The following is a 15,411-nucleotide window of genomic DNA, read 5'->3' on the forward strand; positions in this document are numbered from 1 at the left end:
GCAATATTCACAAACACCAATAAAGACATTCACGTCCACATAGGTGACCTCGGCTCCAGTTCCTGCACAAGGTATTAAGTACTCTCAGGAGAGGATAATGTCAAGCTGTACAAGAGCCATTCCCTCGTAGATGTGCTCCATAACCTGTTTTTTAGGCTTGTTAGCTTAAAAAATAGTTTCAGTGCCCTGTTTTTTTTTTTCAAGCTAATTACCACCACCAGAGAATGTGCTTTCTAGCAGTTGGGCTCTGCTGGGTATGTATCGTTGCAAACAAAATATGGGACACTGCATTATGGCCCTTACGACTAAGCATAGTCACTTAAGCAATTAGCCGAAACAGTTTTTTACACAGCACAGAGTTAAAAAACAAAAGAACATGAAATATCTCCTTGCAATTAGAAACTTTTACTGTTCACCCCCCTCCACCAAACACAGGGCAGACAATTACCAGCTGTGAACACAAGTACTAACGTCAAGTTGAATTCCACAGGGGGCTCCGGATGGGTACATTGATGTCACAGTCAATCAGAATTCGTGAATCCTCTGTAAGCCTTCGAGAGAAGCTCTCACCATTACTGGCCATCCAACTGAGTGGGCATGAAAGTATTGTTGTTAGTTATGTTGACTTCCAAGCCAAACACGAGCAAACAAAAAACTAGCGTACCACAATACATAATCAGAACAGATGCAGGATGAAGTTTGTTGACTAACCGGGTTGAAGAAGGCAGTGGGGCAAAGGTTAGAAAAATAAAATCCATGCGGTAATTGTGAACGAAGTTATGAGACGCTGCCAGACGATCAGCTGGTGAGGAGGGAAGGCTATCCTATCTATCCCTTGCTACCTCTTTACTATAACTGAGCAGATAACAACCTTTCATTAAACTTGCTAGCTGGCAGTTCCACGTACCCTATGTAGAAAATTTCAAGGTAGACAAAACGTTGTTTCCTGTGCATTCAATAATGGCTGCCTACAGATTGCTTAGAATTCGCAGCTCATTTGAAGTCTTGCATATCATGAAAGCACAATAGTATTATTCGAAGCAACAAATTCGAAAAACATAGATGAACAACAAGAGCCACTTGTTTACCTTGAGCACACCAAACTTGAAAGCACTATTTAACACAAGTGTTAAGCTTGGCACAAACGGCGATCTTATCGGCTTGACTTCTACCGAACTTGCACATTTGAAGCTTGAGCCTCCTTGCACAGGAAGCCAGCCAGTGAGCGGCTGGTTTCAGCGATAGCTAAGTACCTATGCTGCCCATGGACGGGCGGCTGCTGGGCTCTCCCATTCACCAGGCCACCCACGAAAGTGGAGCTGCGCTCCCTGCATGCAGCGTGCACGGATCGTTTCGCGGGGTAGTAACGTTTCTTGCAGTGCCCCGCGAGAAAAATTGCAGAACAGGCGACATGCGAGGACGGATTGCATTCGACGATGCCCTGCGCTACCTGACTATACTTGATTCGTGCACACTGACGCCGCTGACACTGCGTTGCTCGCGTTATCACGCCATCAAAGTCAGCTACCTCGTTAGCCACGGCCATGGAGGGCCACGGCGCAAAGCGCTGGAAAACTGATCCGCACGTAACACGTTTCACGCCAGAATCAAAACACAAGGCTTAGAATGCAAGTAGCGATCGGAACAAGTAGACAACGAATGCAGGAGCATAAAGCCGATGGCATGCGAACTGCAAGACAATATGAAGCTAGCAACATATTTAACGGCAACAAAAGGAGCACGGAAAAAAGCGGGGCGAAGCAGCTTGCCAAAATAGGATGCGTTAGGCTTACCAAGACTAGCAGCAGCAAGTTCACGAAAAGTACTCAATAAATTATTGGAAACAATCCTCCCAACAAGAAAAAAGCGCCGCGAGTCAGCCGCTGTGCAAGGCGATAAGGACGTAACGTTGCGCAGGCTTGCGGTTGGAGCCACGGCCGGAATCCCACATTGCGCGCACACGCTGTCAAACAACGTCCTCGATTGTGCAAAAAAAAAAAAAAGTGACGTCACAGGAAGTCACGTGACTAGTTTAGTTTGACGTCACTTCTGCGGGGCAGGAGCCACCGCGAGGGGGCTAGATCTCGTACCCCACGCGGGGCACGAGACTTACCCAAACGTTTTATACCTATAAAATAAAAATTCTTAGTGCATGGTTTTTAAGTGGGCAATTTTAGTTGTGTTTTGTTTAAGATTTGACATTTACAAATAAGGTATCTTGTTTTTGTTGCAGTGCTGTTTCCATGGCAACATCGGGCCGCAGCTTACTGCAATGGCGGCGTTGTTTAGGTTGTTTCTTGTGTAGTTCATATTTCTTTGCTCGGTGAACGCGGGGATTTACATGAAACTACCGACAGTGTCAATGCCAGAATCATGGGAACCGACAAAAGTCCGCAAGTACGGAGTTGGTGAGTGCCACTCCACAGATTCCCAGGGGCGTTTGTTAGTTACCGCCTTCTTTGTCGCTGCCTGACCCGGCTCGTCCCGTGCCACTTGTTGCATTCGGCGGGCAGGTTTCGCTCACGGCAGCGGCGGTGCTCAAGTTGATGTGGCATACACGAAGTGCATTCCTTCATCGTTTCAATGGCGGTCGTGGTGCCCGCCTGTGAAATTCAAATGAAGCGCAAAATTCCGGATAAGTCAAGTTTTGCGGAAATATTTGCACCGGCAAGCCATGATGTTTTTCACTCGCTTCGTGAGTGTTTCAGGCAACGGCGTTATTTTGACCTGGGTGTGGTGGTATGAGTAGTAAAAGCGATCGTTAGTGTCCTGCGTTTGTTTGCTAATCATGTCGAAGGACGGGAAAATTATAAAAAAAAGTGTCGACGCGTGTGACGTGACCCCGAAGAGGTGTACGTCACCTTAAAACTCGTCGATCAAACGGGTATCCGCATCGACAGTTTTACGGATCAAGCTTGGTACCAAGTTCTAGGCGTATTAGTAGGGTGGCTAGAATTCTAGCCACCCTAGTATTAGACTTGGACATGCAGAAGTTGTCTGACTAGGGTTGTGAAGTATAGTTGTACGGCACGTTTTTCAATGACCTGACAGAGCGAGTTCGTAGAACCCTTTCAGGGGGAGAGGGTTTAAAGGCACCTCTGGCATATTACGTTATATAACGGCGTGCTTGTAGCGGCCTTATAGCGCTTATAATGATCGAGTGAAGAGAAATTTACAGCATATTGCATTGCCCTGAATGTCGGACCTCGAAGTAGCTACAGGTGTGACTAAAATAATTGCTACAACACAAAAAGAGCAGCAGCCTACGGAAATCGCTGCAGGTCTGTACAGACGTACTAGCATGAGGGGCGAACATAACATCAAATCCTTGTGGTCTCATTTTTTTCTCATCTTCATGCGTACAGTGCTGCAACCTTTTCTAATGAATTACCCACGACTCCCTGGCAGAAATCTGCTTTATGCCCATCAGCGTGTTTTGCATGGACATTGAGACGTTGGCCCTCGATCAGGTGTGACAATCTGGTGTGGTTATACTGAGGAAGTCCGTTGGTTTGGGTTGTCCAAGAATGCTTAAAATATCTTCAGCATCAGTTTCACAACACCAATTTTCAGTGTCGTATGAATAGCTGCAAGCTTTCCAACTGTTGAGCAAACTGTTTGTCTCAGTATCTAAAAAACATATCCACCACACTTTCCGGTCTCAGTATAACCATACTTCCATCCACCATAAACACCCAGGCATACGAAAACTGGGCAGCCATATCAATTTTCTCTTGTTTAGAGTTGCTGAAACAAATGTCACCGATAAGGCCTTGAATGGTTTGGGATAGTATTACTAATCGTGCAGACTTGCCGAAAAAATCTTCAGGAACTCAGCTAATTTTTGCTGCTATCTCTTCTCTAGCTTGCGATGGGGTGAACACATGGACCTCTGGCACTGCTCAGCCCAGTCAGTACAGTGAAAGCTCATTAATTTGAACCACGAGGAGATGCCATCTCATATCACATTAATGAAAGCTCGAACCAATAAAAGTGAACAACAACCACTGTTCACTGCAAATGGGAAGCAGTGGGGCACATCATCACTTTGATGCAATGTAAAAGTCTGTGATTGTGGCCTGCCTTTTGTCCCTAAGGGCAACTTTCAACACTTTATGCTCTAACGAACGAACTTGTCAGAAAGGCTCATCTCGGCCTTCTTGAACACTGGAGAAAAGACGGGTGGTATTTCATCCGATTGTGACTTCTTAGTGGATGGCTGCACTATCATTTGCCCTCGTCCTCCTTGTCGTCATCGGCAGCGACAGGTTTTGCGCTTATTACCTGTGATAGTATGCCCTCATCTGTCCATGCATCGCACACACCTCTGTACTCGTGTCCTCATCAACAGAGCTCGCAAAGAATGTGCCTTCCAAACCTCCAGCCATGTGGAATTTAGTTTGGTTTTACGTTATTTCACCTTTTCTGTTCTACGCAGCTTTGTGTGTAGGCACAGAGTGAATTTCTTTTGCCATGTGCCAGGTTCCAAGGCGCCGGGGCGGTGGTGCTTAGTTTGAATTATCCATGGTGGAGCTTACTTGTGTTCGATTTAATGGGCTTCTTTATGCATAGACTTCCATGGAGACTTCGCCAGACCAAATTGTACAGTACAATTATCCACAAGTTTGAATTGTTGAAGTTTGAATTAATGAGCTTTTGCTGTATATAGTTGGATGTATATGCTTTAAAAGAGATGCTTTTCAGTTCTGTGCCTTGCTTTAAGGCCCCTGAGCACTTGCGGCTAATTGCTTGTATGATATAAAGTGAATGTTCACTACTGGTAACTTGTCAGCATTGCATAAGCCGTTGCACTGGTTGTTTGCATCTTGCCTTCGCTTGCATGCACTGTTACCCACGTTGCACTCCATCTGTGTGCTTTTGCTCATCAAACATCGCATGCCAGGCTGTAAACTGTAACAGTCTTGCATTTCATACAACACAGGTGTTTCTCTGCAATTCTTCCAATTTCTCCTTTCAAGTTTGTGGAGTGTAGGGTGGGTTGCGTGCGTAGTATATTTCAGGGAATGTTTTGGTAGTGTGAAACTCTGCCCATTCATTACTGCATATGAGGCTGAAGATGTCATCCCACCCTGGGTTAATGTCGTCTCACATTTGACCAAACATACTCAACATTTGTTGCTCCTGGAGACATTGCCATTATAGAGGGGCATTTTGTATCAAAATGTCTCTGCAGACGTCGTTTGATCCTTGCATGTTGCGCCTACTGGACGGAAGCTTAACACAAGTAAATTTATGTCATCATGTACGAAGAAGTTCTCACTATGCATATTACGTACTGTATCTCATTTCGCGGTAATGGAAGGACCATGCAGAGAATAACAGTAAACCTACTATCTTTGGGTGTATAGGCATAGTGATGACTGGCTGTATAGCACATGCCTTGCGCATGTGTGAGCTGCTTTACCCAAAGCACCTTGTCAACAATGGCATTGCCACTTTGACAGAGAGAGCAAGGCCTTTTTGGTGGCTGTCACCATGGATATAATGGTCTCTGAACATGCGAACATAGAAAATCATGGCCTTACAACTTTGTAATTCTGTGCAAGGCAGTGAGAAAGACCCGTCTGGCTGTCATAACTTTCACATACATGTGGACGGAAATAGCTTCCAGTTGCATATATTTGGGTGCCCACATAGCTCGTTGGGTGGGTGCAGTGAGTTCGTGTTTCGTGAACCCATTTGAAAAGACTTACTTGGACCAAATAAGGTAGACATTCTCTAGAGACCCTTTCAAGCTGCCTTGTTAAGCTGGCAAGCCAAAGGTCATTCTTACTTGTACCACGTAATTTTAATTTTGCAATTTAAAAAGGTTGTTGCGAAAACAAATCTGACAGTCCAGGATTAGGCAGATTTGTAAAAAAGAAAAAAGAAGCAACCGTGCTCTAGTTCAGCAGTTTTCCATAACTTATAGAAAAAAGAAGAAAGACATTGGAAAGAAGGCAAATTTCATCATTTTGTTGTCGGCATCAAACTATCGCACTAGTATAAGAAACAGGGCCTTACGTTGCCAAGCAAGCAGCTTGAACGCATTGAAGGTGTTGCCTACAAAACCCTGTTTCTGTTTTGCCGGCAGCAGAGTCAACAAAGCAAGAAATGTATTATTAGCTGAGTAAAGAAACAAGAGAACAGTGGGTGGAGGCAGTTGCGAAAATGCATGGCAATGCGCTGCCACGACTGTGCCCTAGAAACTCAATACGTGTGGAATACTCTTTAGGCAAACAAAAGAAAAAAAAAAAAACAGAGAGAGCAAATGTTGCAGGAAATGTGAAACATGGAGGCAGCAGGAGAAACAGGTGGCATGCAACCGGGATAGCCTGGCATCTTTGGCCTTTAGGAAAAACGAAAGGGCTTATTGGTTAAAAAGAGTTATTTTAGACATTGAAGCTCCACCTGGGCGAGGAGGTTGGCTGTACTGGCAGGCTGTGTCTAATTTTAGGCAGCATGGTGCACTTTGGCGTGTGCCGAAATCTCAAACACATGCATTTATCTCTTTTGGCCTCCGTCAGAAAACCGGCCATTACAGGCTGGAACTACAATCTACAAACATACTGAGCGGCGCAAATACACAACACACAAGAAAGAAGACACGGACAGGCGTCTTGCGTGTTGTGTATTTGCGCCGCTCAGTATGTTTGTAGACCTCAACCAACACGCCCAGCAACATGTTCTCTGGAACTACAATGCCTTAGCCACTGCAGCTGGTGGTGTAATGTGAGTGGGTGTAACCCTAAGGTAGCCATAATTCTGTTGGTATTGTTGTGTGACACACCGTGTTGGTTAGCCAACAGTTTGACGTGAGCACTGTGTAACTATTCCCTCTGTATGTGCTGCTGTTTGTTTCCAGTTGTGCCATGCTAACATGCCCCCCCCCCCCCCCCCCCCTTTTCTTTTCTTTTTGGGAGCATTAAAAATGATATTGTGCAAGCTCTGTTCAAAGTACACTGAAGCGAACTTGCCAAACATTCCTTTGGGGGTGAACTTATGTATTTAAATTTGCATTATCTCTCAATTTGCCGTTTAGCTGATTGTCAAGTGCTTATTTGTAAACTGCACAAACAAACCCTACACCAGGTGTTCTTGGCGACACCACCATGGACCACCACAGTGGTGTCTCCCTGGTTTGCAATGTAATTGAACACTATCTCAGACTTAACAAAAATCTCAAATGTTCTTGAAAAATGTTAGTTTTTCTCTATCTTACACTACATGGGGTTCAAGTTTGTGTATGGTAATTTTATATAAATGAATTACATGCATGATCTTGCATATTTTGCCGTACAAACTATGTGAAGGCCTGTTTTTAGTCGGAAGGGTTCTTACAAAAAAAGTGCATGTAATTATTGAAAATAAAAGCTTTGAAAATGGCTTACACACACTACACTTTAGGCTTGTGAAGTAATTGGACAGTTCTAAACATTGGGAGATTACTTTACCAGAATGAAGTATGAAATGCATTCGACATTTTATGATTTTTCTAGGCTGATTTCAAAGCATTTCTCAATGCGAGAAACATGTCCAGAGATGCTCTTCTCATAGCACTCCCCCTGCTATTATGCTAACACCCTTCTGTTATGTTGACACGAGGTGAGTCGCGGCACCTCATTGAGATGTTTGCCAAGCTGAATTTAATGCTTTGTGTGCATGTTGCACCTGTACAGCTTCTGTGGGAGCATACAAAATGGCACCTTTAACCACAAAACTGGTTCAGTTGAGAGCGTAGAAGGGTGGGACAAGTGTTCAATCACCTTTCAAACCACTGTGACAATGTCATGATATTTGGTGTGGCAGCCATAAACGACAGTTGGTGTTTTCTGTCCTGCCACGCATTACATTTAAACAAAGGCTGTAGGCTCACGCTAAGCGGTTGAATCGGGCAGCCGCAAGTGGCGCGGCAACAAATTTCATTGCAGTGCCTCAGCTAGTGTGGCTGGTGGCGTATTGGCTATTAATTTCCGCACCACAAGTTGGCACGACCCTGTTTTGCACTGAAACGGGGCCTATAAAAAACGAGAAGAGTGGTGGCCAGGCGGTTGTTGACCCCCCACCGAGCAGTGTTCCGTTCTGTTCTCTGTGCTGCGCAGCGGTGGCCGAGTATGCAGGTGACACGAGGCACGGCCTGGCGCTCTCCCTGGGGCAGCCGGTGCACATTCTCGAAGAATGCAGCGGTGGGTGGGGCACTGTTGCCCGTGGGGCGTTCCCCTCGTTCAAACCTCTGTTGCTTGTGTGACTGAGTGCGTCCTGGCGATGGGTAGAAGGTGAAGTCTTTCGGCCTGTGAAGTGAAGACCGCATGTTGCCAATCAGGTGAACGGAAAAGGTGGTAGTGTCGAAGAGCCAGCCGTGTGCCAGGGCTGGTGGTGTAGCACTGGTGTTACCACGTGAAGAAGTCTGGGTGTCTTACCATAGGCAGTGTCATCAGAGCATTAAGGCAAAAAAGGGGTCAAAGTTTTTCAGGGAGAGGTGCCTGGAGTCACTTTTGAGTTTACCAATGTGTGCAGAAGATGTGCCGTCATGTACAGATAAAATGCGATCACAAAAATATGAACCAGAATACACAAATAGTGCGATTTCTTCCCATGTAGGCTAAATTGATGCATGCTGTAATTACAGTTATATAAGGTTGGGAAAAGTGGTCTTCCAAATGTACTCATAGCGCACCATTTTCTGTATTTTTCAGTACCATTTTCGGTATTGTATCACTGCGTGTGTAACCGCACCAAAAATGCGAAAATGTCAGTGGCAAAGTAGGGGTGCGGTTAATACGCAGGGTTTTTCCTTTAGTGCAGCTTCACGGCAATGCGCGTTGTGCCGTGAAGATGACCTTGTGTCCAACAGTGAGGACTGTGCCTCAAGTGATAGCTCTAGCGAGAGCAGTGACACTGACTGAATTGCGACTTTCGCCTTGTAGGCAGTGTATTCTATACGCTTTTTCTGTCCACACAGTATGGGATGTGTTCCTTGAGCAGTAACTTCAGTGCAGCCTTTCCTGTATCAAATGTGCGGGTAATGCGCAAGGATTTTTTTTCTTTTCTGGGGGTGCGGATTATATGCAGGGGAGGGTTATACGCGCGAAAATATGGTATTTCTCAATTTTGCGTGCTCGCGTTTGATTTGACCATGGCTGTACATTTATTCATTTGTACACATGTACAAGCACTGTAGCTACTGCAGTACTGCCCTTCTGTCAAGCATGGAGTAAAAACACAGAAAAGCGGGTTTGTGCGAAAGAGTAATACACAAACATTAAACCTAGATGTGTACAAAGAGTAGCGTAAAAACAAAGGTTCTGACAAAAAAACGGGTGTAAGAATTAAATTGGGTCTGCTACATGTGTGACTGGAATTTTCACCGCTCAACTTGCAAGGGTGTAAATGAAATTTGGAGAGAAAAAAAATTATAATCTTGTATCAAATGTGTGCAGGCTTACAGCAAAAAAAAAAAAAGCTAAGTAGTATCTTCATGTAATGGGAATGCACTGATGCTTGAGGAGGAACGAAGGCACTAACATTTGCATTCTGGCATGCAGGCCTGTGCATATCCTGGAAAACATTGTCAAATGTTCTAGAATTGAATCCCTAAAAGCGTTTTTAAATCTCCTAATATTTGTTTTTGTTTCTTTTATGAGCTATGTGTTATCACCTTTAACGTTACCAAGTTTCTTGCTCATTGCTGTCACTAATCGAAATTTTTTAATTCGTGAAGGGTATTTCCGTCAATCAACCGGCAGTAAGTGCTCATAGCACTAACTTGCCCTAACTGGGATAATTCGTGCCTTTACAGTTCATTTTAAAGGTGACAAACAAAGCTGGATAGAACTGCTAGTTCGATCTAGGCAGAGAACGCCGCAATGATGACCTTTACTGATTCCAAATGACAAACTGCACAATTAAATTTTTCTTTAGGATTGCAGTCATTGTTAATACTCTGTGTTACAGGGAGCTGTATGATGTGTACCATGTTGGGCTCAGCTGTAGCAACCAAACCTCAATAGGCGCGAATGCAAATAATGTCTGCATGGCCAAAAATGGTGCAATGTCCCACTCTAATAGTTCAGCTATAATATGCAGTGTAGTGAAATGAGTAACATGTTTAAAATAAAAGGGAGGGGGGGTTTGGGGACCTGTGTGCAAGTAGAAAGTCAGAGAAATGAAACAACAGCAACAAGGTTTAATATCGGACCGTGGACAGACCTTCGTCACACAAAGGTACATACAAGAAAATCAGAGTAAGATATAGGCGCATCTTACTAAGATGAATGCTGGTTCACTGTCTGATACATTACTAAACGTTGTTGCTGTTGTTTCAACGTGTGTCTGACTTTAACTATTTTTCGTGCTCTTTGCAAGTTTCTTGTTATCGTATTATAAGTGTGTGTGTGTGCCTATATGCATGTACCGTATTTGTTCGATTATAACGTTGGCATGATTATAAGGCAAGGGTGCAATTTGGAGAGTAAATAAAATTGCCGTATATTTATGCTGAGCTTCCAAGCTCAGCATACAAGGGCTTTCCGTGTGGGAGCCGAAACGTTAATTTCCTTTAAACTGAACTGACTTGTGGTCGGCGTCCTTGTCTTTGTTCTTCAAAATATAAGGTTGGGTATGACTGAGGCTACGGATCTTGGAAAAAAACCTCGCCTTATAATCTAATCAAACGGGATTTGTTTATAACAAATAATTAATAATTACAGTGAAGTCAACGAGAAAAAAAGTTTGTTACTACAGGCCTGCCTCTGAAGGGCTGGTGCATATCGTGGAACATTGCAATAAAAGCTGTCATGCTTTTCTTGGGGGCCTACCTGTAGTGTATCGTTCGGCTGCCAACCAATCCACTGTGATATAGGCCTGTCTGTGTGTGCGTGAATTAATTTCTCGCCTCTCCTACACAAAGGTTGGCCTGACAAGGTGGTGTTGTAGCATTCAAAGCCGTGGGGCTGCCAGGAAATGCGACCTGTCTTTCATTTGCCTCAGTCTAGAAATTTTTTGCGGCCGCAAGCACATTTGGGTTTGCTGCGCATTATTTTGTGTAAGTGTAAAGTTGTGGCCTGGAGTGTACACAGGTGTCCTGAAGGATGCTTAAACATGCAAAATGATGGACTAGATGGCTATAATGTGGGTTCAGGTATCAGGGGTGACACTGAGTTGTCAATGTCCTTGCAGGTTGGTTCCGGGGCCACTGCGTTGGGGACAGGCAGCGCAAGGTGAGAGGTCGCTCACGTTGCAAGGGGAGGGGTGGAAAGGAGCAATCGCTTAACTGGTTTGGATCTGGCTGACTGGGTTTGGACTAGAAAGGGCTGGTCTGGTAGGAGTGGAACTTACAAGTTAAGCCTCCCCCCCCCCCCCCCCTTCCCCCCCTGTAAGAGTGAAAAAGGGGGAAATTTGAAGTACTGAATCCGTGGAACAGTCACTTTGCAATGCAGACATTTAAAGCTGCCCGCTCTCGTGCAACTATCATTGCAGCTGATGCTTTGCAGGCTGTCTTGGGATAAAGCGTGTGCTATGTTTCGGTGTGGTGGTGAATGTATCCGTGAATGTAAGAAGTGCACAACGCCATTATCTTCGAGTGTTGTGCTGTATTACCCAGACAGTCGGTTACATTTGCGCTCTTCGGCACAGGACTGGAGTGCTCGACACATTTGTTGCAGCCAAGAGATTTGTCCTTTTATAGCCACCTGAGCATTTTTTTTTGGCAGTAAATGACACTTTGGTTGATTGGCGATTTCGAATTAAAGTAGCATCTGTGGCAAGAGCTTGCTTAGCCCAAAGGGTTTGTCATATCAAGTGGGAGTTCCCCGCAAATACCCACCACACTGGCTCCATGGGCAGGCAGGGTAGGGTTGCCACGTGGCCAGTTTTTGACCGGCCCGACCGTTTTTTTAGACAGCGGGCCGGTTGCCGGTCCATACCTAAAACCGGCCGTCTTTGGCCGGTTTTTTGGCCATCGTGCCACGATTATGATCGTTTTGGCGTTTTGTAAGCATCGATTCAGCGACTACGACAATAAATATGTGCCGACGATCTGCGCAAAGACACGTGAGCAAAGAAAATACGTCACGTGTTTCCAGAAAATCATGTTTAGGTTTCCTTTTTAGACACTCTTAAGCACTTTCTGCGCAAATTTTATGTTGATTTCTCACTAAGAAAACGCTACAATAACCGGCATTGCATGGCAAAAAGCACGTGGCGTCTGTTTTCCAACACAAATTCAACCTTCTATATACGCCCCCCCCCCCCCCCATCCCCCTCCCTCCCTCCCCACAGAGGGCCGGTTTTCTTTTGGGGGAAAGGTGATAACCCTAAGGCAGGGCATTGTGCTGCTGAACACAAGGACACAGATTTTTGTGATGGTGGTGAAATACTAAAAATGCTGCTGGGTCTGGATTTTACCAGACATTAAAGACCCCCAGGTAGTCTAAGTTAATCTGTAACCTTCTTCTATGGCTTGCCTCATGCTCATCTGTAGCTTCTCCGGGTAAAACCCCAAAAAATATTGAATCTTTTTTACTTTCAGCAGTGCTTACCAGTTGCCGACGTGTGTGTATTTTTGGTCTAGTGTTGCGTCCTCCCAGTGCAGCAGACCTTGCCTGCATTCACGGGCTAGCATTGACGGCAGTGGGTTTTTCGAACTGTTCTCTGCGCAGGGCATCTTCCCGGCGTCGCACATTGGCATCAAGCCCTGCCATGTCACCAACGAAGGGTGAGAGCTGTTCTCTTCTGGCGTGTCACGGTGGTTCACTCGCAGTGGCATGTGCGATGTTGAAGCATCCATGACTTGTGCAAAAACTGGGATTTTGGGCCACAGTTTGGCTTGTGCTTTTGCAACACCGGTGATTAAAAACGTGACCTTGACCCTGACTGATCTAGTGGGAGGATTATGTGCACTTAACCTTGGAGTCGAGAGGCGAAAAGAAGGCCAAACATGCACAGCGCACGACCGTGCAGTCAATGGATATGATGCAATTTCGAACAGCAATGTAATGCAGGTTAATTGTACGTGCAAGATAATGTGAAATTTCAACTCCACCTCTCAAACAATTTTTTTGCAAAAGGCGTTCAGCATAGTGTCAGTCACATTTTAGGGCAGTGTTTCAAAGAAAGCTTAATTGGAAAATTTGAGTCGCAGGAGCGCTTGAAAATGTCTTTTGTGCTTTCTGGAGCATTCTGCTCCTGTTAGTGCATATTGAAGTGATTTGAAAGATAGTTGTTTGGAGCCCAACCTTCCTTTTTTTTCTCTGTTTTTGGGAAGTTATATTTCAAAATGGCCTTCAGAAAACCAACGCCCTCAAAAGTGCTTCGGATGCGATCTCTGAACGCCATCCCAACGGCACTGACCTGTGCTTTGTGATGAACACAAATTGTTTTGCATTTCATCCTCTGTTCCTCTGGCTTAAATGTGTCCTTTATCGATAACACCTTCTGAGTGCGATAGACTCAACGGTCTCGTGATCAGTCGTGTGAGCGGCAGGCGATAGATGGGGAGGCCAATAACGTTATTAATACAAGATGTCCTCCGAGCCTACATGAGCATCTGAATTCGCTGTAGAGCTTTGAAGACATAGAAATAGTGGTGGCATAGGGAGAGAGGGCAGGAATGTTACAAATGAGTCGGCATGGTGAACTGGTGGTGTCATAGGCATCACCCATTGCCATCGTCAGCTAAGGCCATTCATTTAGTCATGCACCTCTGTTTAAAGCAGAGAGGCTTGTATGGCTTTGGCTTTGCTGGAGCTGTGAAGTTCAAATACCCATGCAAGGGGGTGGCATTGTGTAGGGTCAGGCGTCGTGTGTTGCGAGCAAAATGTGGGGGTGTGGCAGAAATGCAAAGAAATTAGTGGCATTAACAAGCATGGTTGGTGTGGCATTTTTTTTTCACACACATAAGACAGAAGGGGCAGAAAAAACAGTAAAACATCTTTTACTCTCTCTTTTCTTTTTGTTTGTTCTTTCACCGCAATGCGTTTTGGGGCACAGGTGAGGTAGCCTTGTCTGTAAACGCCTGCTTTTTATTAAAGAAGCTTAGGGAAGAGTGTTAGCATTTTTCATGCACCTTCTATTTGTGCACAGTCCTTCTGATAGCTACCTTTAGCGTAGTAAAGAAAATCCCACTTTTGAGGCTTTCTGCTCACCCGTCCGAGCAGCTGCTTTTTCTCCGGACTTGCTTGCAAGATGAGTAGTTGGCCGAAGTGAAAACACAAACCATCCATTCTAGCCCTCGGTCTCCCAAGACCTTAGGCCGAGCCATCATGACACTGAGCACTGAAGAAGCCAATTGATTGCAGGCTGTACGAGACAGTGGTGGCAGCTGAGGAACCTGCTGGCCGGGAGGCGGCCAGCGTTCTTCGGGAGTGGCACCCGCTCTGGAAGAAGCTCTATCTTGTGAGTTCACCTGTTTTCTAATCCTTGGGATCGCTTGATCGATTGATTGGAGATGCATCATGTGGAATGAGTATGGTCGTCAGTGATTGACAGGTCATGTACGGTTATGGACAGGTGAGCATCATGTACCTGCTGGTCTGTTGGAATTTGTTGATCCATTAATCATGTTTGAGTTGTGGCCTCGCTCTCTACGGCAGGCCAAGGAACTGAGGCACGTTGCAGTTTTGTAAATAACTCCTTTACTCACATCACGGCAGTCATCACTCAAGAACATCAGCCGAACTCACTTCAGTCATTCTCGTTTCCAAGCGCCAGCTCACGCAACATTACAAGGTCATGCAACATTCCCCCTTCGTTCCCTCGTCCCTTGGACACCTCACGACTTCTCTCGTAGAACGCCAGGGAATGTTTTTGTGGCCGCAGCATATTCGTAGGCAGGTGACCAGTCAGCGGTCGGAGGAGGTTGGGGGATAGCTCTTCCCCACAAACTTAACAAGATGTATGGGTTTAACATTGACGAAAAGACCAGGTGTTGAGACAACTCACACCCACTGCCCAACATAGTCTAGTAATACCTCGTCCGGTGGAGTTTACGTTTGTGAATATGAAACAAAGCGGGATGGGGCCTGAGCGCTGTGGAGAGAGAGGAGGAACGAAAATCTTCTGTCCTTTGGGGGGAATGCTTTTTCTTGGTGATGAGCCCTGGGCAACCATTATGTGCTTTTTTTTGTTGTTTTGGATGGTGACACCTTGGGCAATCTGGGAGGCTCTTCTTCACTTCCGAGGGCTTTTTGTCTGTGCCAAGGGAGGGAAGGGAATTAGAGGCAGATGCCCGACTCGCTGGTAAATAGTGAAGCTGTTATTGATACCGATCATTCTTTGGGAAGCTGTCACAAATTTCAAGCTATTAAAGAAATCCGGCTCTCATTAGCTGCTGGAGGTACAGGGAAGGTAGTCACTGATGATGCTCGTAAATAACTTCAAATTCCTGCCTGGGAACTGTAGAATTCTCCAGGT

The 15,411-nt window shown here is 45.3% G+C and overlaps 1 protein-coding gene across 1 annotated transcript in view; it reads left to right on the forward strand.

Moving 5' to 3' along the window:
* The first annotated feature begins 2,259 nt into the window (after positions 1 to 2,259).
* Positions 2,260 to 15,411, forward strand: part of Spg (dedicator of cytokinesis spg) — a 126,566-nt gene continuing 113,414 nt past the window's right edge. The window contains exons 1-5 of the mRNA XM_077695583.1: positions 2,260 to 2,408; positions 8,103 to 8,186; positions 11,179 to 11,219; positions 12,660 to 12,715; positions 14,298 to 14,394. Of these exons, the coding sequence (XP_077551709.1) occupies positions 2,342 to 2,408; positions 8,103 to 8,186; positions 11,179 to 11,219; positions 12,660 to 12,715; positions 14,298 to 14,394 (345 nt within the window). The 5' untranslated portion in view covers positions 2,260 to 2,341. The remainder of the gene's footprint in view (positions 2,409 to 8,102; positions 8,187 to 11,178; positions 11,220 to 12,659; positions 12,716 to 14,297; positions 14,395 to 15,411) is intronic.

This window comes from Haemaphysalis longicornis, unplaced genomic scaffold (assembly GCF_048455015.1).
Source record: "Haemaphysalis longicornis isolate Haplotype H1 unplaced genomic scaffold, Haemaphysalis longicornis Haplotype H1 scaffold_15, whole genome shotgun sequence".
In the NCBI taxonomy this organism is placed as follows: Eukaryota; Metazoa; Arthropoda; class Arachnida; order Ixodida; family Ixodidae; genus Haemaphysalis; species Haemaphysalis longicornis.